General features: G+C 36.2%; 1 protein-coding gene across 3 annotated transcripts in view; it reads right to left on the reverse strand.

The window, feature by feature from the left end:
• Positions 1-338: 338 nt before the first annotated feature.
• Positions 339-26,465, reverse strand: part of LOC149789479 (importin subunit beta-1-like) — a 208,535-nt gene continuing 182,408 nt past the window's right edge. The window contains exons 22-24 of one of the 3 annotated variants that reach the window (XM_089971493.1): positions 21,471-21,585; positions 20,098-20,259; positions 339-1,093 (exon numbers count right to left, since the gene is read on the reverse strand). In XM_089971493.1, coding sequence (XP_089827619.1) covers position 1,093; positions 20,098-20,259; positions 21,471-21,585 — 278 coding nt within the window. In that variant the 3' untranslated portion in view covers positions 339-1,092. Of the gene's footprint in view, positions 1,094-5,234; positions 7,932-20,093; positions 20,260-21,470; positions 21,586-26,465 lie in introns of those variants that run through there. The other 2 variants (XM_089971494.1, XM_089971491.1) reach the window with 2 other exon arrangements.

A 26,465-nucleotide genomic window follows, 5' to 3' on the forward strand; every position in this document is an offset into this window, starting at 1 on the left:
ATCTACTAGTGTAAGATTCCATTATTGATATAATAATGATTTAATTATAGCAGCAGAGATGGTGCGACCACAAAAAAGTGTCCAGACAGATAAACACAAATTCTGGAGAAAAAAAATGGACTGACAAAAATAAAGTACTCCAATTAGAGAAATTCTCGGTAAGTTAGAGGCTTCGGTTTGACATTACTGACCTTATTTTTTCATTTTCGTATTAAGCTTTATTTGTCAAAATCGGACCTTCCAGCAAGTGGTCTGTGTACCCTCTCTGCTGCTCAAATATATGGACAAACTGGCAGACAGACATGAAGGCCAGTTCTGCTGCATAAACAAGACCAAAATTCTTCATACCACTTTAATTTGTCAAATATATTTTTCATGTATCAATTATATTTATGAATAGATTTCAGAATAAAGCGATTTATTAGCATGTAAATTTCTTTAACATTCTGATAGCATAAGCAAAGACAACACTTCTAAAAGTGTACATAATTAGCTGTAAGGTTGATTGATGAGATGTGCATTAGTAAGCACGTAACTGATGTATAGGCAGCACTCAATTTGGTAAATATATCAAATGGCTGTACTTTATAACTTAACAAAAGATTAGTGATTTTGTTTAGTTCCTATGTTCTGCATGCATTGACAAATGCACCAAGTAATCACATCAAAAAGGAATGAATAAGAATAATGGCAAATAAGCCAAATTTCCATCTGGGACATAAGTAACTTTGGCTGAAAGACAATCCTTGGGACACTAGTGAAAATCTCCATACAATCTTGAATCAGGGCAGTCAGTCTAGGTAGCCAAGTCGAACCAAGAAATTTAAAGATATCTTTTCTTCCTGAATCTAAAGTAATGGAATCTGGAATAAATGCACAAAGTCCAAGTGCAGTGTTTCTTTGAGTAAGGTCTCTTGGTTGAGTGCACCAATCAGTTGTTCGTATTAAGAGTCATCAAGATGCTGATCGCTCACTCGCATCCTCTCCCTCTCTATCGCTCTCTCTCACGTTGAAGAGTTGCAGGTCAGTATCAACCAGGAATCCACAGTGTGCAGTTTCCAGTTTAATGTCACTAACTGCTTAACATGGGTCTCTGAAAATAAAGGATTTAACTGTGTAAAGATAGTCTTGCAATGATGTAGTTAAATAGATCCTTGAAAATTTACCACATACAAGTATCCATAAAGAAAACCTTAGTAACAGAACGACAAGATAAAATGAATATTTGCTCTCTTTTAAAAGTGAAATATATTGCTAAAGAGCGTATACCAACCTTATGTGATTACTGAACAAAATTTCTTTTGTTCATTTCAAAATGCCAGGAAAGGTCAAGAAGATTTGCAAAAACAAGCACAGTACATACACTGCACATGTAGCTAACAATTTCTAAGAAGAAGAAATCAAAACAAATGGAACTGAAATGAAACCACTCCAAAACAAAGAAATAAAGAAATACTGAAGCACTTGTGTATGCAATTGCTTAATGAAATATGAAATGGACAATATCAGGGACTCTTGCTGTCAATATCAACAGTTTAGGCAATATTTAATCTTTCAAAACTTCTTCCATGCTGTTGTTGTTATAGGGTATAATGTCATTTGTCAGCACATGATAGGCTGGCTATACATAGTGGCCAGTATAAATGGTAGGGTAAGAACCCGGGAAAACCCCAGAAAAAAATGCCAACCCACAAGAAGCTACTGGCAAGCTTTTCCACATACCCACACTGGCTGTGCCTGACACTTCAACCCATGCAGACAGAGGTGAGATGGCAGTGATCTGTAATGGTGAGTGCTTTAGGCCACTTGAGCCCCCCCCCCCCATAATGCAAATTTTATATTTGTTATCGTTGTGCACTCATTACTAATGAGCAGAAAAATGAAGGCAAAATGTGTAATTTTGTCCGGCACAATGTAACTTCTTTGTTGTATAGTAGTCCCTCTCTAATGCAACCTCAGAAAAGAATTTCCAGGAATTCAAGACAATATCATGAGTCCTTTTTAATCGCAAAGTGCTGAAACCATTTCCAATATGCCTGAGTGGCGACAATTTCAAAGGAGCCACTGTGACAGCCATATGGGAACAAATGGCACTATTTTAATTTAGAACAAACCATACACCATTAGAAAACTACTGGTAAAAATGCCATGTTACTAGACTCCATTCAGATGATGTTCAATGCAGCAGCCATATTTGAAGTCAGATCTGTACCATTTTCATTCAGGACTTGCTAGATATCACACAATTAGTCTTCTGGTGAATTCTCCATGTTAATATGACTTTCCCTTTCGGAGTAGCAAAAACAAACTTTCAAGAGTGCTGTCATGGTTTTCACACAGGATTTCAAATTAGCACCATTTTAGTTTAGTACATCACAATTCTGATGAAAATGCAAGGTTGATACAACTTTCCATCTAGGAGTAGCAAAATTATTTTCATGATGGTCTCTATAGTAGATATATTGGATATCAGATGAACAAAATTTTATTTAAATCCAACCTGACAACACAAAATGTCTTCTGGTGAAAACCACATGTTGATATGACCATCCATTCATAGTAGTGATAACCAGATTTACAAGCAACATTATTATTTAGGACCAGTTAAACATCATACGAAACCTTTTGGTGAAACCCATTGCCAGTATGACTATGCATTCAGGAGGAGCAGAGTTTTTCAAGAAGGCTACCATGGCAGACATACTGGATGTCAGAGTGGAACCTTTTCATTCAAGACTAAGTCAACATCACATGAGGTCTTTTAGTTTAAAACTGATGCTGATATAATCTGACTATACAGTATACTTCCCTGTTCATTTGTACCCCCCCTACAGATTTCAATAAGAGAAATCTTTAATGTGATAAAAAGTGCACATCAGCAGCCATGCAAACACCACTTTGCTGTAAATGGACTTGCCCCAGGAAATGGAAATGGATCTAAAAAATTTATATTTAAAATTTTTGTTAAAGATGAAATTTGCTGACGATGACGGTGTTATGACCTACTTGGTCACAGTCACGTTTGAAATTATAAATCAATGAATGAAAGGAGTAAGTTCTGTGCACTGCAGATTTTATTTATACTTTTCATTATTGAAATCGGCAGTGGGGTACAAATGGGAAGGTATAATAAAAACAATATTTTCAGGATGTCTGCTGCAGGAGTATACGGCAAATCTAAGGAGCATCTTTTTCACTACAATCCTTGAGTATTTTACAAGGAGTAGCAATAACAATCATAAGCTAACTAACAGATTAGTTTTGCCAAGACATCGTGGTCATGTTCAGCAGGTAGTCACTCACAACAGAGCATTTGTATAATAAAATTGATCCGTACATTACGATCGTGGTCAGAAATGACAGGTGTAGCTCATAACAGGTTCTACTGTATTCATAATCTTTCTGGACCTCTCTCCCATCATTTTTGTAAATAATAGTTATTTTGTTACAAAGATATGGAAATGTATTGTGGGGGTGGGTAGGAAGGACAATTTTCAATTATAAAATACCTACCTGATCACTACGGAGTTACTGGTCTTTTCCAGGATGCCAAGTGCCCAGTCCAAGTTCAATTCAGAAAACTGGATGTCCAGAATTGAAAAAGAAAATCATTCCAGTCTGATTCCTAGTCAAGGATCCATGGCAGCTCGACTAGGAGATAAGACCCATATTCATCGGTTTGATACACACCCAGGTCAACCTGTGTTGGCTGCCTCAGCATGTCCTTTGGAAAGGCACTTTATTTCCATTTCCTTGGCATGATAAAACCAATCATGCATTAAAAGTGCTGTAAATCAATTGATTCCCATGTTGCAGACAATATATATTCCATATATTAACTTGGATGTGATAAAGGGGCCCACTTCAGACAATTCGAACATTTTCCTTCCTTATGTAGATTGACAAATAAAGGACAATAGAGCAGGGAGGGATGAGGGAAGTAAGCACTGATAGCAGGCAAATATTACACAAATAAAAACTGTTTTTGCCAACACCCCACCTCCCAAAAATCAATTTTAATACCAGTTCCCTGCTATTAATGCATTGCTGATTTAGAAGGTTGGGGGCCCTGAGTGGCCGAGTGGTCTAAAGCGCTCTCCGTTATGGACCATTGCCATCTCACCCGTCTGCGTGGGTTCAAGTCTCCGATTTGGCTAATGTGGGTATGTGAGAAAGCTTGCCAGTAGCTTCTTGTGGGTCGGTGTTTTTTTTCTGGGGTTTTCCCGGGTTCTTCCTCCACCATTAATACTGGCCGCCATGTATAGCCTATCGTGTGCTGAAAAATGGCGTTAAACCCTAAAACAACAAATTTAGTAGGTTGAGGTCCTTAGCAGACTTGCCAACCGTTACAAGACCTCATTAAAGGCAGTCAATTATTTTCTGTAAGTTGGACCATTTTTCACTAAGGTGTAACAAAATCTCATGTATTACTCTGTCAAGCTGGAAAACATTCATTTTACAAGTCCAGAAGTGTGATTCATTACTAATGCAGCAGCGTTAAACATTATGTTCCACTCTGTGTCAAATCTGATTAGTTCCTGAAATTTCACAAAGTGCAATTCCAAATTCTATGGAGCTCAATGGGTTCTTGGCAATCACCCTTCCTGCCCTACTCAAATCAACACGATTTCCACAAATCATAACTTTTGCCCTTTCCAACTTTTCCCACAAGACTCTGAATATTCCCTTTTATTCTTCTGTACTCTAAACACTTTTAAAGAGGTTTATTATCCCTTTCATCCTGATCTGTTGCTTGTTGGACACCATTTAAAAAAAATAAAGCAACAGCTTGCTCAAGCAGATGTTTTCAGTAACAAAATATGCATTGTTTAAAGTGTCTGAGGTACTTTGGTAAATTTGTTGCGATTCCCTGAACAATTCCACTGTATGCAACATGGAAACCAGATCCAAATCAAAGACATGCCAGTATCTGAATTTTACCGCAATTGTATTTTATGGGAATCTGTGCTTTTATTTCCTAAGTACAGTGTGAGCCCGCTATAACACGGTGGTTGGGAGCCAAAAAACCCGACCGCATTATAACTTACATACCAAACCGTGTTATATGCAACCAAGTCAGTTAGCTGAAGAAAATGTACACACCTCCAAAAAAATTGTGGGGGTGGGTAATAAATGTGGGCGGTAAAATACGTGCTTCGTCAGCACAGTTACCATCTTAAATTGATGCATATTAAATGAGAAATACACCTGTAGTGAAAACAGAGAAGACATAATATAATAGTTTACTTTATTCAGAGAACCATGAATTAGTACATATATCTGAATCCTGTTTATACATAAATATCTAATGTATAGGATGAATAGTGTATCAACACCGTGTATTCACCTGCGAACCTCGTCATATACACTGAATCCACAATACAAGTGATTCCATCAAAAATATGCACACAAAGAACTTTAAAATGTTCAATAATTTTGTAACAGGTCATATTGGTCTGAATTCAGTGGAAAAACATAGCACAATCACGTGACGAATAACGAAACACATTTACTTTAAATTACGTTCCAAGTCGGTAAAAATTAGTGTGCATTTTAAGTCGCCGTTGGTAGCGTTCATAAGCATAAACTTTTTCCCCAACAGGAAACTTTCACAGCACAGTTAATGTGTTTTAGTCACGTTGGAAAATGTAAAAATCCACCAGATTCCATCACTTTTATTTAAGTCTGGTACTGACTTCCTTTGAAGAAAAGTGCATGTCCTATTGAAGTCACTGCTAAAGGACAACTTTGGAGAACCAAACGAATGTCCATTTCTTATTGTGGTGGCAATATCAAATAATTGTACTGCATGATTGAGACTGGTATTTTTCAAAGGTAATCTGTTTCCTCTGAAATTTCAGCAAACTATTTTATCTGGGTACATTTTTAAAAAGGAAATGGCCGTCGTTTGGACTATTCTAGTTACTGCCCCTTGATGCCTATTGAAGAAACCAATAAGATGTATTTTTTTAAATAAACATTCGTGGTAGCAGCATGATCCTGCCTTCCATGTATGCATCTGAAAATTAACAACGGGTCAACGGACATTTGAGACACAGGTGTTCTGATGACAGGGATTATTAAAGAAAATGTGAGTGTTCTGAAGGATTTAATTCTGAGTGAAAAGAAAAGGAATTTTACTTACCATCCACATATAAATGTCTGTCTTTGTAAATATATTCATTACTAGCGAGCGGCCAAAAATCCGATGAAAGATAGATTACGAGACAATGTCTCGTCCAGTTGATCTCTATTACCAGAAATGTCAACAACAAAAAAGTGGTTATTTCATAACATACAGAACTCCTGCTAGATGTCAAGATAAGCGGATTATGATATAACAATGCACTGTTTAGATGGTTTGTCAGTATGGACAAAGAATTTGTTTATGTAACAATAAATTTTAGAGCATTTTATATGCAGTTTGCAGCTTCCTTTCATGGGGCCTCTGAATTTTTGCACTCCAAACCAATGGTCGTATATAAAAGTTTAAACAGCCAACAACGTCACCAATAAATAAAAAGCCTTATGGTATGTTTTGTAGCCAGTAAGGAAAAACAATCCAAGTTTGCGACATTGGCGAAGACCTACGCGATCCCAGAATAAACTTTATACATTTTTTTTTCTTTCTACTTTTAAGAAGAAGAAAATACTTTTTCATGTACGAGAAAAATGCATATATAATTGCAGAAGCCAATCCTCGATCGTCTTGAATTATTCATACGCAATCTCTTCCCCAAAAAGATACACAACTTTTTACATTTTTTACCACCAATCGCGTACAACTTGCCCACGCCACGACTGTGTTATATCTGAATTTGCGTTTTAACAGAGCGCGCTATAGCGGGGTCACACTGTATATGTATTAAGTATTGGAGGATTGCTTGATAACTTATTGGACCAAATAGGATTGAGCCCAAGGCAGATATGTGCAACACTAATGATAAACAATCAGAAAGTGAAGTGATCTAGCCAAAAGGAAGGCTACAGGATCATATCCAGAAAAATCATGTGCCAAAACAATGAATCATGGTTTCAACCAAACAAAACGCCATATCCAATGCCACCGTTAAGAGATCATAGTCCTTGCTGAAGTTTATATTGTTATGGTATAGCATAATACCAAAATAAGTACGGTACAAACTCTTCCATACTTACAGCCTCAAAATGAAGTTTAGCCAAACTAGATAAGAAAATCAACAGAAAAATGCTCATGTGACTGACACAAGCAATAGTCCATCCTGAAGAGATCCTAATAATGGCTATGTTGCAGACCTTCAGGTTTATACTAGAAGGATTGATAACACTAGAATCTTGATCAAAGGTTAGTTCTGGATTTGATGAACTTTTGTTGCATACAGAACATTTGGGGGGGTATGTATCTCCAAATCTATTCCTTCAGCCTTGACAGAAAGGGACATACGGCGGTGGAACAGTTCATTTAAATTGAACAGGTCTTCCTAATGTATTACACAAAGTAAAGCTGAAAGAGCAGGGCTAAGAGTAAAGACCTTTCTCAGGAAGTCAAATCTGTTTTTTTTCCCACTCCAATATATAATGCATGTACAATCAACGTAGGGCAAGTTGTAAGCGATTGGCAGTAACATAACTGATGTTCATGAAGAAAGTTTCAAACAAATTTGTACAGGTTTAAAATCTGTACACCCTTCACAGTAATAACATGTTTAAAAATCATTAGTTAATAGTTCAGTAACCTGCCTAAAATAGGAAAGTAGATATGAGCACAAAAAGCATCAGAGAAGACCAGGGCAGTTGACAGGATTTGTGGTCCCTAGGGAACATTATCCAGCTGGCCCCAATGAATCACAAATTGAAAGGACGGTGGACCCCATGACTGCTGTGGTCCCCTGGAATTTGTCCTACCTTGCCCGCGGTCCTGGATAGGACTTACAAAGTTGGATGATCCATTTCTGAAAGGAAAGGGGTGGGTAGACGATTTTTTTAAATGTGATCAGAATTACAATTTGTACAAATCTACGTGTATTTAGATGACTCTTTAAGGCTATATACTCGCGAAAACATGAGGACTTACAAATCTCTTTGTTGCATATAATTTCATAGTGGATGGATGCATTATTCTCCTTATCTTTTATGATCTAGTTTATTTCAGTCTTCCCAACATAAAATCTTTTGGCAAGTGAACATTCCCCAGTGTTGTCAAGTAGAATAACTTTTTCTTTTAACATTTTATTTCCTCGTTTACATGATGACATGTTAAAGTTTTGTAATGATTTATTCCTATGTTGCTAATTGTATAGTACTGCAATTTAATTTTGCAGCTGAAACTTATGTAAAAGAAAAACCTTGCTTATAAAGGAAGTGATACATGTACTGTCGTGCGATTTTTCGGTCTTTGTCTGGTACCATGTTTTGTTTCAAGCTGATTGCTTCTGTGTGTTAATCCACAAAATCTTTCTTTCTCCTATCTGACCATGTTTACGTTATTGTCAATTACGTTGGTTGTAATCACCAATTTTAAAAATAAATTCTCCACTGTAAGAAGACCAAAGCTCTGTCAAAACAATGCCGACTCCAATTCTATCTGATCATGTTATGATCTTGACAATTACGTCCAGTTGTAATTGTCAGTTAAAAGAAAATATCTGCTGTGTGAAGCCCAAACCTCTATCAAAACAATGCTGACCCCATTTCCTGCAAAGATCGGTATTAATGATATAACCTTTAAGGTAAATGCACTTTATAACCAACACTTTTTCAGTAACAAAACCTGAAATCAAGAAACAGATATCGGGAAAGATAACTGTAACCACTTACCATAATTAAATACGATTTCTGGACACATACTAATAATAAAATGTGGCTGCTTGTAGGGGTAAATTTCACATTTGTGCACTAATATGTTGGCTGCTGGTTGCATTAGAGGGGTGACCTTTCTTGACGGTACTATTAAACACAAACTTGTTGGTGCCAAGGGATTCTGGCCGTAAAGAGTGGATGGCAGCTGGTCGCGGGGGGGGGGAGGGGATTCATGAAGGAGACCACTATAATTAAACAGACAGGAGACATGCAAGGTAATGTGTGGCAGGAACATCAGTTCTCTCGCTACTAACTGAGGCCACATCTGTTCGATAGAAACAAAAAATTGCTATCAAGAAGTTCCATGTCAACTTCCAATCAAACTACGTGAATTGAGTGGACCAAGCATATCTAATGTCAGCAAAATTCAACTTGTGGAATCTTTTATCTTTGACATTTCAATTGAATTCATTTTTGATAATGAAAGAATCACAACACCATAAAATCATCACACAAAAACCCTGGAAACAGTTAGAACAGAGCTGAAATTCTTTCACATCATTTAGTTGCAGGATTTGCAGGTACATGTGTGTGTGTGTGTGTGTGTGATTTGAATTTTTAACGTAGCTTTAACAATTTTTCAGTCATATCGCTACAATGTCTGCAGTGTCACATTTATACTGATGTCTAGCACTGGGTCATCATGCATCATGTCCCATCCAGTCACATTATTCTGACACCAGGCCAACCAGTCCTAACACTAACCTCATAATGCTGAGACTCAAGCGAGGCAGCTGTTAGCACCATTTTTTGAAGTCTTTGGTACGACTCGGCCAGGGATCGAACCCATGACCTCCTGCATCCGAGTCGGACGCTCTAACCACTAGGCCACCGGAGTGGTATTTGCGGGTACATATAAGAGGGAAAGAACAGCAGAAGAACCCTGGCTTTGACAGCACTGGCTAGTTGTATGTCAAAAACATGAAAAATGTGTTTATTAAACAATATTTAAAATGAACCAACTGATGAGAATAAAGCCAATCAAATCTGTGCAAAATGCTTCAAACCATCCAAGAGACAAAAATTTCGCCTGATTTATTATAATGACAAAGTACTGATCACAGTTTATTTCTAAAGATAATGCACATCACTTATAGCATATAAATAAAATGTGAAAAACTTTGTCAAATAACAAGAAAAATACAGAACTGTGGTGATAATTTTATTTGGAATGATTGGCACAACATTGTTGCATTTTTAGTGGATAAAAAGTAATCAATGTAAGAATGAATGCAAAACTCTGGGGCACAAGCAGTACAGAACGCTTAGTCTTAGTGATGCTGATGCAAAACAGCAGTGATGTTGACAATTGTGTTGAGGCTGAACAAGTTTAAAAATTTGCTTATCAGGCTCGCAACCCTGAAGGACATTTGCACATGCCTGTTTTAGAGAGAGACCTCTAACTGGGCAAAGAAGTCCATCTTTATCATCTCTAGCACAGACAGATACATACAACTGAGACAAGGAATTTCAATAGGAACAAGAGCTACCAAACGCTGGTTCTTCTTGCCCAGAAATCCGGGTTGGCAAAGATTACAGACCAAGTCAGTGATACCAAGGATGTGTAAACAAACTTTATCCACTGACAAAGCATGAAATTCATTTCATCTACTTGCTGATGCCAGGGAAAAAGAAGACCATTTTAAGACTAAGGTTCTGTTCATGAAGAGATACTAAAAGGTTCATAAAAAAGTTTATACAATGATTAAACCACACACACAGAGAAGGTTCCAACTTGGCATCAAAGTACCCAGTCAGTTCTCAGATTTGGGTATGACCATCAATGGAAAACAATGAGAACTAGAGAGGGATGCTCCATATCCCACAAAGGTTGATACCAAGCAATCTTTTTCTTCAAACAGAAACAGAAGAAAATTGCCGCAGACAAGCAGCAGTTAGGATCAATGCGGTTCTTACTGAATAAATTATAGAAAATTCTTAATCTGACATCAACCTTGGAAGTCAATTGCCTTATAGCCTAAGCAATGAATCTGTCAACCTTGCTTGAAAAGAGAGTTGGTGAATAGATCATGTGATATGAGCAGAGAGTGAAGGTGGAGCACCCGAGTGTCATGCAAGAGGTACGTATGCTGTGACAACAATTAACTCCTCAGTGGTACCAGGCAATACCCTGGAATTGTCGACCAACAGATCCAGGACATCAATGAACCATGATCGCTGGAGCTACAGAAGGGCTATCAGGATAAGCTGTGACCTGGAAGATCTGACTCTGTGAAAAACTTGAGGGATTATTCTCAAAGATGGAAAGGCATAGGTGAACAGCTGATCTCACCTTAAAATGTGGGCATCTAATGCCTTCTAGTCTGGCAGTGGAGATAGAGGGAACATGTTGTTCAGCCTTGTTTTAATCAAATCTAACAAAGAATTTACAAGTAGATAAAACAAGCCTTCTACATACTGATGCTGAGAGCATGCTGTGATTACTACTTGCCCCTGTATAGACAACCTATTTACCAGATTATTTCTGCCTGCCTCAAAAATGAGACATTCTCCAAATGTAATCTCTTATCTTCAACAGAGGATATTCCAGATGTCCAAGCAGACAGAAGAGGCATCTGAGGTACCCCACTACCAAAGTATTGTCTGTAGTTTAGCAATTTTGTCTGAAGAAACACAGGCTAATCAAAGAGATCAGATCCTACTTTTAGTGATTCTTGATTATGCCTGGAGGTGTCATTATCTCCCAATAAAAAGACATCCTTCAAAAGGGCACATCAGAGAACATTGTGCATCAACTAGTTGTTCAAGTACTGATTGAAAGGAAGAGCCAACACTGAAAGATCCCATCCCAAACATAACTGAATAATTTCCTGTTGGCACAGAAGATAGGAATGTAAAGATAAGCATCCTGGATATCTCTGAAAACTTCTCAGCTGTTGGGCCTTATTGACCAAGGCAGATATGTCCATCATGGAATGCTCATCCTGAATAAAACTGTCCAAATTGATAACATACTGGATTCCCCTACTCTTGGTGTATTTTAACAAGGAATATCACAGATTAATATTACTGAATCTGGATTTTTGGCACCATCTTTATCCTTCCTATGAAGGGTGGTGCATCTCTCTTCCTGTCTCACCAAGCTCCTGCAATAAGCTCAATCTGGAACCTACTGTAACACTGAGAAGAGGAGGGCTTATCAGAGAGCGTGTGACTCTCTATAACTGGGGTGCACAACCCTCAGCCTGCAAATGTGTTCCGTCTGGCACTCAGGGCAAATTAAAACAACACAGAAATCTGGTCCATGAACAGTAATTATATTAAAGAGATTAGTGTTTGTGGCCCTCGAGTGGTCTTAGAAAATGCAATCTGGCCCTTGGCCAAAAAAGGTTGTGCACCCCTGCTCTAGGATGATGCCTATTTCTTTAGCAGACCTGCCAACTCTACCAACACCTTCTCAGTAAGGCTGTAAATATTTCTCTGATTACTACATCAGTCTTTAATAAAGTGTAATGAATTATCACAAACTACTATTGTCAACTTTGGAACACATGCATTTCAAATGAGTAAAAGTATATTGCATCACCCATATTCTTCTTTACACATTTCTAAAGTGGTGTTGATTTATCCTTTTTTTGATTGGATATGTTTTCAAGTTTAAAAAGACCCATCTGCTGAAGATTTTCATCAACAAGTCAAACCCTTCTAGACTGTTTCACTTCATATAAGGCACAATTTTCTTTAAAAGTACAGACTGCATAGGTGTCAACCCTTCGAGATGAAAACCTGTACGCCAGACCAATAAAAACCTTACATGAAAAAATGTATACATACATTATATAAGATCAACAGTTTTAAAACAACAAATGCTATACACAAATTATTATGACACATATTTACATAATTGTTTACATTTCTTTAACTTTATTTCATTCTTTTTACTTATAACACTATCATCTTCCTGCTTTGGCTAAGCAAAGAAGCTTTTGATGGATACTCCCTTCTTCATTTCAAAATTTCTTTCATGCAGTTCTGTCGTAAAGTGTTCCTCCAGATCACATATGCTCGACACCGCCACTTTAATGTCTTTACTACATATTTTACTAAAAGCATGTGAAGATCCAAAACTGTATACGTCTACAATGCCAGGGAAGACTTTAATCCAATCAGCCTGAAACCTGCCATGACTTCAGACAGTGTCTTCAAGCTTGCATTTCTTTGAGTTAGGCTCAGCCATTTGATGAATGGAATACTTCAACTAGAAGAGATAAATAAATAAAAAATACTTAAATTTTTTTTAGATTTGACATGTGATTGAGGAAGTTCTCCCAATTACAAATGTTATAAATTTATATTTTCCCCTATAAACCCCAAGATATTATGCCAGGGGCTAATCCAAACAAAGAAATTTAGAAATAATAAAAAACTGACAAAATAGCAGTCTGAAAGTTTATACCTTGTAAGCTGTTGATCGTTTTTATTAAAATTGCGCTTCTGGTGTATGAAAAGTTATGAATTTGCAATATGGTGTACCGATTTTGGTCACAAACTTCATATAAATTGGCAGTATTACATATTTTCGAGTCACTCAGTATGTGTACTACGTCCGTCATTATGGCAATGCATCTTCCTGTTTGCATTACCTATCTGACAAACTTAACTCAAACTTTAACAGCACGAATAAATGCCGTTGCTAAAATCAGTAATTTTAATCAGTATATTGTTAAAAATTTTAATAAATTGACTTTATCTCCACACAGAAAAGTCGGACGAATTACGTTTATACCAACATGATTGCCACACTATGTAAAGTAAGAAAATTGATGCAAACTTTACGCATTCGATAGAAATAAGTATAAATAATAAAAATAATAATGTATAAAATATGAAAACATACTTACTACACAGGTAGTTAGTCAATATTAGCAATCCGAGTGAGCGTCTAATCTCCGAGCGATAAATGACAAGATCTTCACACACTGGAGTTGAACCATGAATGGAACTCATTTAATTATCAAAGATAAAGCACGGTTTTGAGTATGATTTGATTGGTTGTTTCAGACCACCCTAGTCTCACTGAATTCTTGTGCTAAAAAATATTATGTCCCCGATGCACAAGAAACGAAGAAAAAAAGTTTTAAATTTAATTTTTTTTAAACGAAAAAACTGTACAAAATGGTTGTAAGGCCATACAGACGAAAAAGGTAAAAAAAACGTACAAATTACAGTTAAACTGTACAAGTTGACACCTAAATTGGAAAATACATGTAGTTTTATGAGAAAATTAGCTCTGGAGCTTTTCTTATGCAGCACCTTTCTTTTTAGAATACTCTCATTTTATAATATTCTCAATGAGTGGAATTAAAGAGACGATAACATAAATGACAAAAACTTATTACTTTTTTAATTTGTAATTACTGGAAAAGCATAATCCATAGACAGGCAACATTAAGAAATCATTAAGTGAAAAAAGTAATGATTACACCTAAAGAGTAACAGTTGGCATGTATATTATTGTCTTTCCTGCCTTTTTTACGAGTGCCCAAGAATCTTAAGATTAGTTTTACTTGTCTTGATTGGCTTAACATTCTGAAACTGATTGTCCCTTCACCTCCTAAGTGTTTTCATTGTTGGATGACATTTTTAGATAATGCTACAACACAGAAGCAGAAGCTTCATCATGCCTGCATTCTGCATGAAAACATTGGCATCTGAGGTAATCCTGTAAAGTTAGTCTGGTTCACTTGTCAGCTCTACTGAATGACTTGGGAAACAACACCTGCCATGGACCAAAACTGAACAATATCCAGATTTGACCAGGGATTAAACAGTTAATTCATTTTTTTTCATTCCTCATATTCATACAAGAGGTGAAGAACTGAAACAAAACAATACTTACCCAATACAAGTTACTTTAATCTTCAGCAGTCATGAGTAATTATGTCATTTCCCTTTTTATTCTTTAAATTGATAATTCATCCAAGACGTCACTTAAATTTTATGTCAGGGACAAAGAAAAACTTAACACTCATTCGTGTGGTTAGGCCTGCATGTAGGATAAAACTGACCATGCTGTGTGAAACTAACAAAATACCAAATAACTTGACACTGTGTGCATGTGTGTGTCTCTCAAAATGTTTTGTATGGTATTTTCTCAAAGATGGATTGACTGTTTTTTGTTTCTTTTTTTAAAAGTAGTTCTGAGCATGTGGACACCTTGACTGAGACGACTAGACTGAGATAATAAAAGTAAGGTTAGCAAAATAGCTAGATTTCTCGTAACATGGGTGAGAAAACAAAACCCATGCAGTTGTTGTGGGGATATATAATTTTGGATTCTTTCGATTTTGTATTTTTATTACTACCAGCATGTGACTTTCTTTTAATATTTTTTTCTACAACATCTGAAATGGGATATTAAATATCACGTGACTACTGTATCTTTGAGGTTATGAACATGTGGGTTGTGAAATTTGTGTACTCATTCATCCTCTTTGTGTACTCCACCTCCAACACCTGACCTGACATGTGTAAAAGTGCAGAGTACTTCAACAAAGGGGGGCAGGAGCTCAGCATGATAGAAGGAACAGCTTTGTCCAGAGCCTACTCCCAATGTGAAACAGGACTGTCCTTCTCAGTTTCACTGTGTGTTCTTTTTCCAAATGTTTCCCATACTTGACAGCAACTTGTTTTAAAGTTCTGAAAACTTGCATAGTGCAATTTTTTTTTCTCTTACAAGGATGTTTGTGGGAAGTGCATCAGAGAGCAGGTCATTTCAAGATGCTCTCCAATATTCCATTATATACCATATAGTGGTCTATCTCTAACGTAGATATTTTTAGACATGTAATTAAATGTTCTCTGTAAGAGAATGATGTATACAAATTCACAGTGATCCCTGTTACTTTGTCGATTAAACAAAAAATGTAACAGGAGAAATAGAATCAGGAATTTTAATGAAAATCCGTTAAAGTACAAAAAAATTATCGTTCATGTACAGTATGTCAGGAACAGAAAATGCAGTTATAAACATAGTGTGTGTGTGATTTGGATTTTTAACGTTGCTATAACAATTTTTCAGTCATATCGCTAACAATGTCTGCAGTTATGTCAGTTTAAAAGTGATGTCTAGCACTGGGGCATCATGCCACACATGTAGCATCATGACCCACCCAGTCACATCATCCTGACACCAGGCTGACCAGTCCTAGCACTAACCTCTTAACCCTTTACCTCATGCAAGCGTCTTTGGACGCCTCTACAGCATTTGCATAGAAGCTCCTTTTGACGCTTCTACTCCAGTCGCATGGAAGTGCCTTTTGACGTCGGTTTTCATAGCACCACCTTCGGGGGAAACCCCCTAGAAGATACTACATTCATTTCTGCGAATGATAATTACGTCAGATCATGTGGTCATCTGAGTAACTGGGTCGTAATCTCCACTCTCCAAAACGGCGGTCGCGGATTTCATTCAGTACTTATGAAGTTTTCATGATTAGAATCACAACTATGAAAGATTCAATAACTTAGGTAAAGGCTCTGATATTGATGTAGGCAGCAATTAGTTTTTATAAATTATCAAATTCAGATGACTTAGTGATGTAGATGCAGATGAAAAACTTGTAAATTTCGAGTATGAGAAATGGCAGTTACGGTTGGTCACACGGCCTCACTGATAGTGAATGGGTTCTCTCAAGATTTTAAAGCACATACAAATTCTTCCGTGAAAAATAATTACACAGCTGTAACAATCAGACTTTACTATTAAATTTTTCCACATATAATAGATGTGTACCAAATATGTCAAATGGTTAAAATTGCTGTTAAACGTAAGATACACTATATTGCTTAACAGTTCACAGGCAGGCCTATGTGTATGGAGTCAAATAGGTAACAGGCGTTCTATTTATAGCGCGTTGCACTTCGTAACTATGCTCTATGAGGTAAAGGGTTAATGCTGAACACCAAGTAAGGCAGTTGCTAGCACCCTTTTTATATTTCTTTGATACAACTCAGCCAGGGGTTTGAACCTGCAACCTCCTGCATCCGAGGCAGATGTTCTAACCACTAGGCCACTGAAGCAGTACTGCTGATATAACAGAGAAATTAAGATGCAGAAAATTCCAATCCAGCTGATTGCAAGTTCTTTTTTATACATAATTATTAAACTGACTTGCCTACCCCTTCCAATGAAATACAATACGTTGGCAAGAAATATCGTACGGTAGCTGCTTAAATAGCAATTAAAAGTACTGAAAATAATAGAAAAACCTTATGTATAGTAACTTTCTTCAACTGACAAGATGTCCACTCTTTCATCAATGCTGCATTCTTTTGGCTTTCAGTTTCATTTAACTGCTTCTTGCAAACAAATTATGCTCCATAATAATTCACAAGAGAGAGTTTCTGCATTCAAAATCTAAGTAGAATTCCTCAAGAATGAATTAAAATTTCATTGGTGAACTTTGCAAGGCAGCTCAATCTTTGCAATTATATCCAAATAATATTGTATGCCCACTAAGTCATCAAAACTTGGTATATCCACCCCATTTTTTTGATGGTAAATGTAGCAAATGGCATGTACATCCATTAGAATAAGGGATTTACAATTGTTATATGTCCAAACACAACTTTAGTGCAACCTCTTATCAATGAAGCACTATCCAATTCAAAATACAGATGTTGTACTGTCTACATTTCTCTTGTTCAAACCAACATTACTAATGTGAAAATATTTTCCTCAGTAGAAGCTCCATCAAATGCTGGAACTGACAAGAGATATTCAGTTATAATCCCTTGTGTGATCAAATTTTCTAACAAAAACAGAATCAGCTATACAAAAAGGATGGGATGAAATATCATTTACAATGTCTTTGTGAACTGACTTGCAGAGTTGTAATACAATGGCAGTAGTTTCTGTCCTATCTATTTGATACCAATAACATGAAAAATCATGCATCTAAACAATTTTTAAGTGTAGTCTGATACAGCTATGTAACAAACTTTTGCATAATAAGACTTCAGTCTTTATACATATAGTTTACCTTCTGGCAATACATATTGAATGTATTCTGGTTGTTTTTTTAGAATTCACATGGTAATGCTACTCGTATCACCTGCTGAGGGCAATGCTCAAGTCCACATGACAAAACATGCTATATGTGTAACGGTCACCCAGATTTTTCTAAATATGACCAGGTATCTGAATCTTTTCTTGTATTTTTGTGACCATAGTTTCAACTTTTTACAAGGTTGATTTACCAACAGATACTCAGATAACACAATTGAAAGCAAAATCTTGATAGGGTGGGCAATTTTGCATGGACAACATAGCCGGGTTTAAAGCAATGAGTTATCAATGTATAGTTAATCTGGTTCCCTATCATAATTCACTTAGGCGAAGATGAAAACCCAGATCTGGACAATGTATTTATCCATATGAAGATCATCTACTTGTCATTTAAGAGTTTAACATTGTTTTTTCTGAGTTTATTGTGGTATAAACTGTCAGTTGCCGACTCACACAGCAAATAACACCCGAAAGGCATCATGTAAGCTGTGTGAATCAGCAACTGACAGTTTATACCATGCTAAATTCAGAAGAAAAAAAGTTAAAACTCTTATAATTGAAATTTCAATTATTCGTTATGTTATGTTGTTGCATTATTAAAAAACAATTCTTAATTGAGTAGTAATACATGTTTGGGGTTTTCTGTTACGTAGCTTTTTATAGCACTTGGGATTGCCCTTCACTGGCAGTATTTTTATTATGCGGTAAATGTGAATCTATTTATAGAAGTGGGCAGTATTAGAAAAGTAGTTCTCCTTACAGTTCATACAGAAATAATCGCAATTCTATAATTAGTGCTCATTTGGGTTTAACATGTAATTCTACTGGAGGGAAAACATAATGCCATTCTGCATTTTTATATGCATTACAGACACCTGCTAGAACCAGTCTAGTGAGTACCAGGGCTGTTCTAATTGTTGCAACTGATGCAGTGATGTGCTGCTGAGTAATGGGATTAAGGCTAGCAAGTATACAAAACAAACTGTTAACCAAGTATTTTATTACTGCAATTTGGAGGGCAAATGTGAAATAATTTTTAGCATATTATAAGTAATAAAGGCATCAAATATGGCCATGATGGCTTTTGAGTGTTTGATTAAAAATGGACTCTCCTTTGGCAGAGGTGAGATACAAGTGAAAAGATCAACTAAAAAATTATCTTGGCAGAAACCCTTGTATAATTTGATTTTTTTGTTAATGGTCTTGTTTCACTGTTATTGCATGGTTCAAGATGTTTCAAGTTTAAAATATAATAATCAAGCTGTCCCTTGCCTTTGCTTTATGCTAGTTTAATGCAATACTTGTTAAATATAATTGGTAGCTATGGAAAAGATAAAAAAAGTAAAGAGAAACTGTATAAAGCAAGACAAGCTTCTGATGCTTATGAACATAAAAAACTTCTGATCTCAAAAGTAAGGAGGCCAATGACAAAGCAATTAAACAATGGCTGACTTCAGGACATGGAGGAACACATTGCTTTAATTCAAATATTTTGAGACCTGAATAAACACACAAGTCAATCTAATATGATTTTGTTTTCATCTTTACATATATGAAGTGCAGCAATTACAATTTGGTTTGGCAAATTATATTAAAAATTTGGGCAATTTAGGGTACTGAGTCAGAGCCTGAGATTTTTTAAAAAGTCAACATCCCTGGGCCCATGTCTAAAAGCATTGTCCAAATGTCTAAAAAAATTGGACCAAACCACAAGAAGCCAATATCTGGAACTGACCTTAACAATCACATTTACATACTTTTTGCTGTGATTACCCAAGTCTATAATTTTATCTCAATTTCAGTAAGACACTGCAAATTTGTAAGGGTTGGCAGGTCTGCATTTTCACTAGTGGAGGTGAAATTCAGTCTCAGATGTTGAGGGGGGCAACAAAATACAGAGATTTTTATGAACAATCGATATACAAATTAGTGTGCAAAGCACTGGTCACCTCCAAATACGAATGTAATCAACCCAATGGGAAGAAACCTAGAACATAATTTTTGGTTTAAAAAAATGATTGGTCAACTTTCCACGATGGCATCTTACTGTATTTAATAATCTGTAAGTGCAAGTTGTAAACATGGCTACATCAATCTATCAAGTTTACAAATGGAAAGAAAACAAAAGAAAGCTGATACAGCTTGACATACCAACCAGTCCTACGATTACTTCATATTTTTCTCCTCACTGGATTTTGATAAGAATGGACCTAAGTAATGGAACCTACCATGAGGAAGCATTTTTCAGCTTCCTTATTTCCTTTGTAGCCCAGGTAGCAAGTGTTTTACTCTTATTGGATTTGGATCTTCGTCCTTTGGTCAGCAGGCTGGAGATGGGCTCTTTATCCACAAAAGGCAATATGCTAGCTCCAAAGGCAGTGCACAGGTCCCTGGAAGTGAACCATAATATGTTAGTTTATACCTTTGGCATATTTCTTAGATGGTTGTATATGCCTGCATGGATAGATCAATTAAATGGTACCAAAACAGTTTGGAATATACCTATGACTTATTTCTTAGATAGCTATACGCCTTGATGTATAGATCAATTAAGTTGTACCATAACATGTTAGTATATACCTATGATATATTTCTTAGATGGCTGTATGCCTGGATGGATAGATTAATTAAATGGTACCATAGCATGTTAGAATATACCAATGGCATATTTCTTAGATGGTTGTATGCCTGGACGGATAGATCAATTAAATGGTCAGATGTTGGCCATTCTATGCAACAATTTCTCACACTAAGCAATCTGATCAAATTTTGTTTCTTATTTATCATTTCACATAAACCAAACACTGTGATTAACATACAGAAAAGAGTTTAAAGGAAATGTAAAACACGTACAAGTGCAATCCATTAATGCAAGAGCCATCAGTGATGGGTGCACTGCAAATGGCCCCACCCACTTCAATTTGTATGGTAGGACCTTTGGTCTACAAACATGGAATTTATATAAAATGTGAAATCCTCTTTGCCAGAATGTTTTCACTCTAATTTGGTAACAATTCTGTTCAGCTGTCCTTTTTACAAGTTTTAAAAAAAATTCTCTTTTTAGCAAAAGTGGCCATATTTGATGGTGGATTGATGTAATTTACAAGTCTGACAGGTCTTTATGCCATGGTGCTTTCTATCAGGTTTGGTCAAATTCAATTCAGCAGTTATTTCATGGGTTTTAAAATTGTGAGCAGTGGCAGTCATATATGACGATGGGTAAGTATAATTTGTATAAATATGACAACTTTCATGCCAGGATACAATGTACCAATATTTGGTCCAGTAGTTTCTGAGAAAATGCACAATGCAGGATCATGTGAAAAACTCATCTGATCATCAAATACTGAAAGGTGAGCTGATACAACTTGTAGAAGGAAAGTGATTCATTGATATTCACCTCCTCAGGTGATGACCAGAATATTTACCAAAAGTCATGGCAATTCATTTAACACTTTGGCACTGGCCACATTAACAAGACTACTACAGATGGATGGACACGTGAATTCACATAGCGAGGTAAGAGCATAACAATCAGTCATTTTAGCCATCCACAGAACGACTACAGATACATTTTTTAGACTATGAAATATTGCTCTACCCTATCAGTCCACAGCAAGCTGCAATGTTACTGTCACTATGATCCTCATCCAGAGCAATGTGTTCAATGAAGGAAATCATGTGACCAACATGGGGCTGCAGAAGGGCTAGATCAGCTGCAAATAGAAACATTGAATTTAAGCTGTGATCTCTACTGAAGAAAAATTTAATTGCTATAGAATATAAACAAAAGATCAATAATAGTGCAACTTCAAAACAAGACTGATATCTGCCTAAAAGCCAAGTACAAGAGCAGCTGGCCAACATATCTTGGGCAGTAAGTAGGTAGCTATTTGTTTAAATCTCTTCAGTGTTCTTGATTTAATATCATATGAAAACATCATCATTCTTAACACATCAGCATCATTTGTTTAATAGTTCACTACACAAATGATACTTTGTATCTTGGTGAAATTCTGTTAAGCATTTATTTTTTAAAGATAAAGCTGTGTAGATGTTTGTCTCCTTCTAGTAATGGTAGTCACTTTTGAAGAAGGAAAGGCATTTTTGTACAAATCTGCAAAGCAACTTAAGAAATTACTCAGAAAAAGTTGTACAATCTTCCTGTCTCTTCAGTAACAGCAGACTGCTCCAGTGACCTAGTGGTTATAGCATCTGCCTTTGATGCAGGAGGTCACAGGTTTGAACCGTGGCCAAGTCATACCAAAGACATAAAAATGGTACTAGCTGCTGCCTCACTTGGTGCTTAGCATTTTAAGAAATTAGTGCTAGGACTGGTCATTCCGGTGTAAGGATAATGTGATTGGGTGGGACATGATGTTACATGTCTGTGCTATGATGCCCCAGTGCTAAACATCACTATAAACTGTCACACAGTAGATATCGTAGCAATACAACTGAAAAATTGCTAAAGCTACATAAAAAAATCTTAATCAAACACACACACTTCAGTAACAGTAGTCATATTTGATGGTGCTTTGGCATCTTTTGTACAAAACTGAATGGTCTTCATGTGAGAAGGCTGTCGAATATTGATCTGAATCAGTTAAAAGCTTTTGAAAAAGTCAAATGAAGGTTTTTCTACTTTTAGTAAGAATGGTCGAATCTGATGGCAGATCAACATCATTTTTATAAATGTGTGAGTTTTATATGCCAGGATGCTCTATACCATGTCCAGGTGAAATCAGTCTCATGGTTCATGAGAAGAAGGAAAGAGCAATTGTTTACAGACACTTGATAATACAATCTGGACCAGGGGCCATATAAACTCAGCTGACATCGCAGCAAATGACTGAAAAAAATATCTCCTTTTAACCATCTGCTGCATGTAAAACAGAATTGATAAATATATACATGTCCTGAAATTCTTTTCAATCAAACTGGTAACCAACAGAATTGTTCTTTCCTATATTTTTGTTTGGACACTATTGCCAGATGTCCTGTAACTGCATCCTCCCTAGCCAAGGGTTGTCAATCCACTTCATTCTAAATCATCCCTAGCTGAAATATTATATACCACTTCACTCTGCCTGAAAGAAACTGATCTGATCATATTGCTCCTTACATTTACCAAAGATGATTTCTGGGAATAATCACTGTGGCCATTAGAGACAACAACATATCAAAAAGTCAGTTTCTCCATTTTAAACCTTTTACACTTGAATTTTTCTTTGGAGTCGAGCCATGTGGAAATAAAATGGAAGCTGCCATGTTGAACAACCAACATGCATCCAGTGGTTAATAGTGTTTACATGCTACGGGCAAGAACACTTTTATCCATAAGAGGGCATTTGTTTCAAAACGTGTTTTGATTAGCAACATATGCTTAAGTTCACTGGAAAAGAGGTGACCAATGGACCTTAGCTAGAAACAATTTGTAACAGGACACGATGTTACCTGTTACATCATAAACAGTACAATTTTAGACAAAACAACATCATTGTGATCTGCACTTTATGCTTCATTTATCTGCTCAGGTTATTTTGAAGTCATTATGATTTGAGGAGTATAAATTTCACTGGACTTGATGGTCACAACAAAACCACAAATTTAAAGACCCAAGAAACGATAAACTTTCATTCAGAACACTAGGACACGTTCCACAAATTTAAGTAACTATGAAAATAGACTTTCACCAATTAATGAAAATTGAACTCATGAACATTAAATTCTAGACTGAAATATTATGTTTTCAACACATCTGTTAATGTTTGGTTTTGATTCAGTTTTTCAAATACTATCCACAGTCATGTAATCTGCTATGATGATCTGTCCATGTACCATACATTCAGACTAAGCTCTGCAATCCAGCCATATGAAATTCAGATTTTCTTGTCTTGTGTGCACATTTCATAATGCCCAACCTTCCTCCTAATATCAATGTGCAGCAGTGCCAAAAATTTCCATTGAGACCTTCAATATCAAAAAGTAATGAAGTATCATCATTTTGGTGAAATGTCTTAAATTCTTGACTGTTGCCTCAGCAAGACTAATCATGTATCACAGATAATCATGTATTAAGCTTTTATCATCATTGGCAACAGTTTACAGTGCCTTAAAAATGATATAAAACAGTCCATTTATGTCACGAGTACAATTTTGTTTTTAACAAAACTATATCATTGTGGTCTACATTTCATGCTCCAATTTGCTCAAGTTTGGTAAATTAATTATTATTTGTGGATACCAATTTTCCTGGCTTTCAATGATGCATTAAACGACATATCTAAAGGCTCAAGAAACATTCTGTAGAGACACGAAGACACCTGCAATTCAAGTACCTAAAAAAATAGACTTTTCCACCAAACCATGAAACTCAATACCTATGAACATCCAGGAATATATGAACATTAAATCCTTGATAAAAATGTTTACATCATTACATTTTCAGTGGAGTATAAAATGGCTAAAGCCAAAGAATTTGTGATGTCTGCCCAGACAGCTGGTTTCAACACCTTGGTTAATTGTTGTACCTATTTCAGTTTCTTACACACAATTACCTGCAGTCTCATAACCTAATCATGTTATCTCCCAGGGAGTTGAAAACAACTTTGGCATAAGAATTTTTGTCTGTCCAGTCAGCTAGTTTCAACATATTTGGTGGTTTTTGCATCTGATTCAGTTCTTCAAATACTACTGCCCGATCTCATGTAATCCGACATTTTCTGTCCATTCAGATGAGCCATACAAAATTTAGATTTTCTTGTCTTACATATGCATTTTCATCAGAAACAAATCATGATCCCACTACGGTTGTGCACCTACCAGTACTTCATACCAGCAAGGCTGGAAAAGTTGGTCTAAGACCAGATTTACAGGTACAAATGCATAAAGCTGGAAAAACTGTTGTACTTTATAAAAAGGAAATGAAATAAATGTGTCTCTGCATAGCGGTGGCATAGGGAAGGTGATTGACAGTGGGTCGATCAAATTTAAACAACCATATATACAGCAAAATTACTGCTACTGTCACACCGTAAAACATGAATTTAAAAATGGAGAAGTATGATTCAAGACTAATGCAACAGTAAACATTGTGCTCAACTAATTACTTCCAGTACAGTTTCACAAATTTCAGTTTCAAACCCTACAGAGCTCAATGACTTCGTGCCATCTCTCAACTTGACATAATCCTTTAAAAAAAATTATTTTCACACGCTGTGGTGCAGGCCGCCATCTTTCTGAAGAAGAGACATAACCAAATAAGCACATGATGTCCACTAATTGTTCTTCCAGCTTTTGACACCCCAAAATCTGAATATTGCTTTTTACTTTTCTGTAATATTAACACATTTTAAGAAGTTTATTGTCCATTTCATCCTGAAAATATATCATGATGGAAGCCATTTTTTTAAATAAAGAAAATAAGCAAGAGCCTGATCATGCAGACATTTCTGCATCACAAAAAAACATGCTATTTAAAGCCTCTGAGGTACTCCTGTCAAGTTAGTCTGGTTCTTTGACCAACTCCACTGAATCTAATATAAAAACCCATATCCAAGGATCATTTCCATAAGACTTGTGGCAAAATCAGAATGGCTGAAAGGTTCGCCTACATGTCCATAAGATAACAGGCCCAATAGTTACATGATATGAACAATTAACATCTTTCCAATATTGTTGTACAAAAAATTATCAAGGAAATGCTTGTAAAAAGAAGTAAAGCATACTCAATTCTAAACATATTTATTCTGAGAATGAACAGAAACCTGATGATGCAGCAACCTGCTGAAAACCAGATACATCAAACTGAGCACATGCGAATGGTAGTCACATGATGCCAATAAAAACATTGCTGACAAGTGCTTAATGCATCAGCTGTCTGGCTTCTCCAGGTGGATGTGAATTCCAACCTTATGGCTCTACAATCCAGCCATACAAAATTTAGATATTCTTTCTTACATATGCATTTTCATCAGTAACAATTCATGATCCCACTAGGGTTGTACACCTACCAGTACTTCATACCAACAAGGCTGGAGAATTCCAACCAATGGCTCTGACCCCACACTTAAATGTAAAAATATCTCAAATGGGGTGAGAAGGGTATGAGGAAAACTGGACTAAGTAACACAATTCCACTTGCATCACTGTCAGTCACCAACTTGATCCACACATAATTAAAGCTTTGGTTTACAGTTCACTATAAATTAAATAGTTCAGCACCAAATAAAATGTTACATTTTAGTGGCTTGGTTCAAGTGAAAGCCTTCACTTCAGTATGGCTTGCTACATAACATGACTTGTAGTCATCCAAAAACAGAAAGCTGCAAAATCAAACTCAAGCTGTTCCCTCGGCAAACAAACGTGGTTATTAATTTGTTTTGAACAGAAAGAAATAAAAGCTTGAATTAACATCTATAATGCAGAAATAGGCATATTTTAATTGACATTACACTGTGCACCAGCAATAGTCACACTCTAAAACAGAAATAGGCATGCTTTAATTGACATTGTGCTGTGCACCAGCAATAGTCACACTCTAAAACAGAAATAGGCATATTTTAATTGACATTGCACTGTGCACCAGCAATAG

Source organism: Sinohyriopsis cumingii, chromosome 10, assembly GCF_028554795.1.
Source record: "Sinohyriopsis cumingii isolate HCF-2022 chromosome 10, ASM2855479v2, whole genome shotgun sequence".
In the NCBI taxonomy this organism is placed as follows: Eukaryota; Metazoa; Mollusca; class Bivalvia; order Unionida; family Unionidae; genus Sinohyriopsis; species Sinohyriopsis cumingii.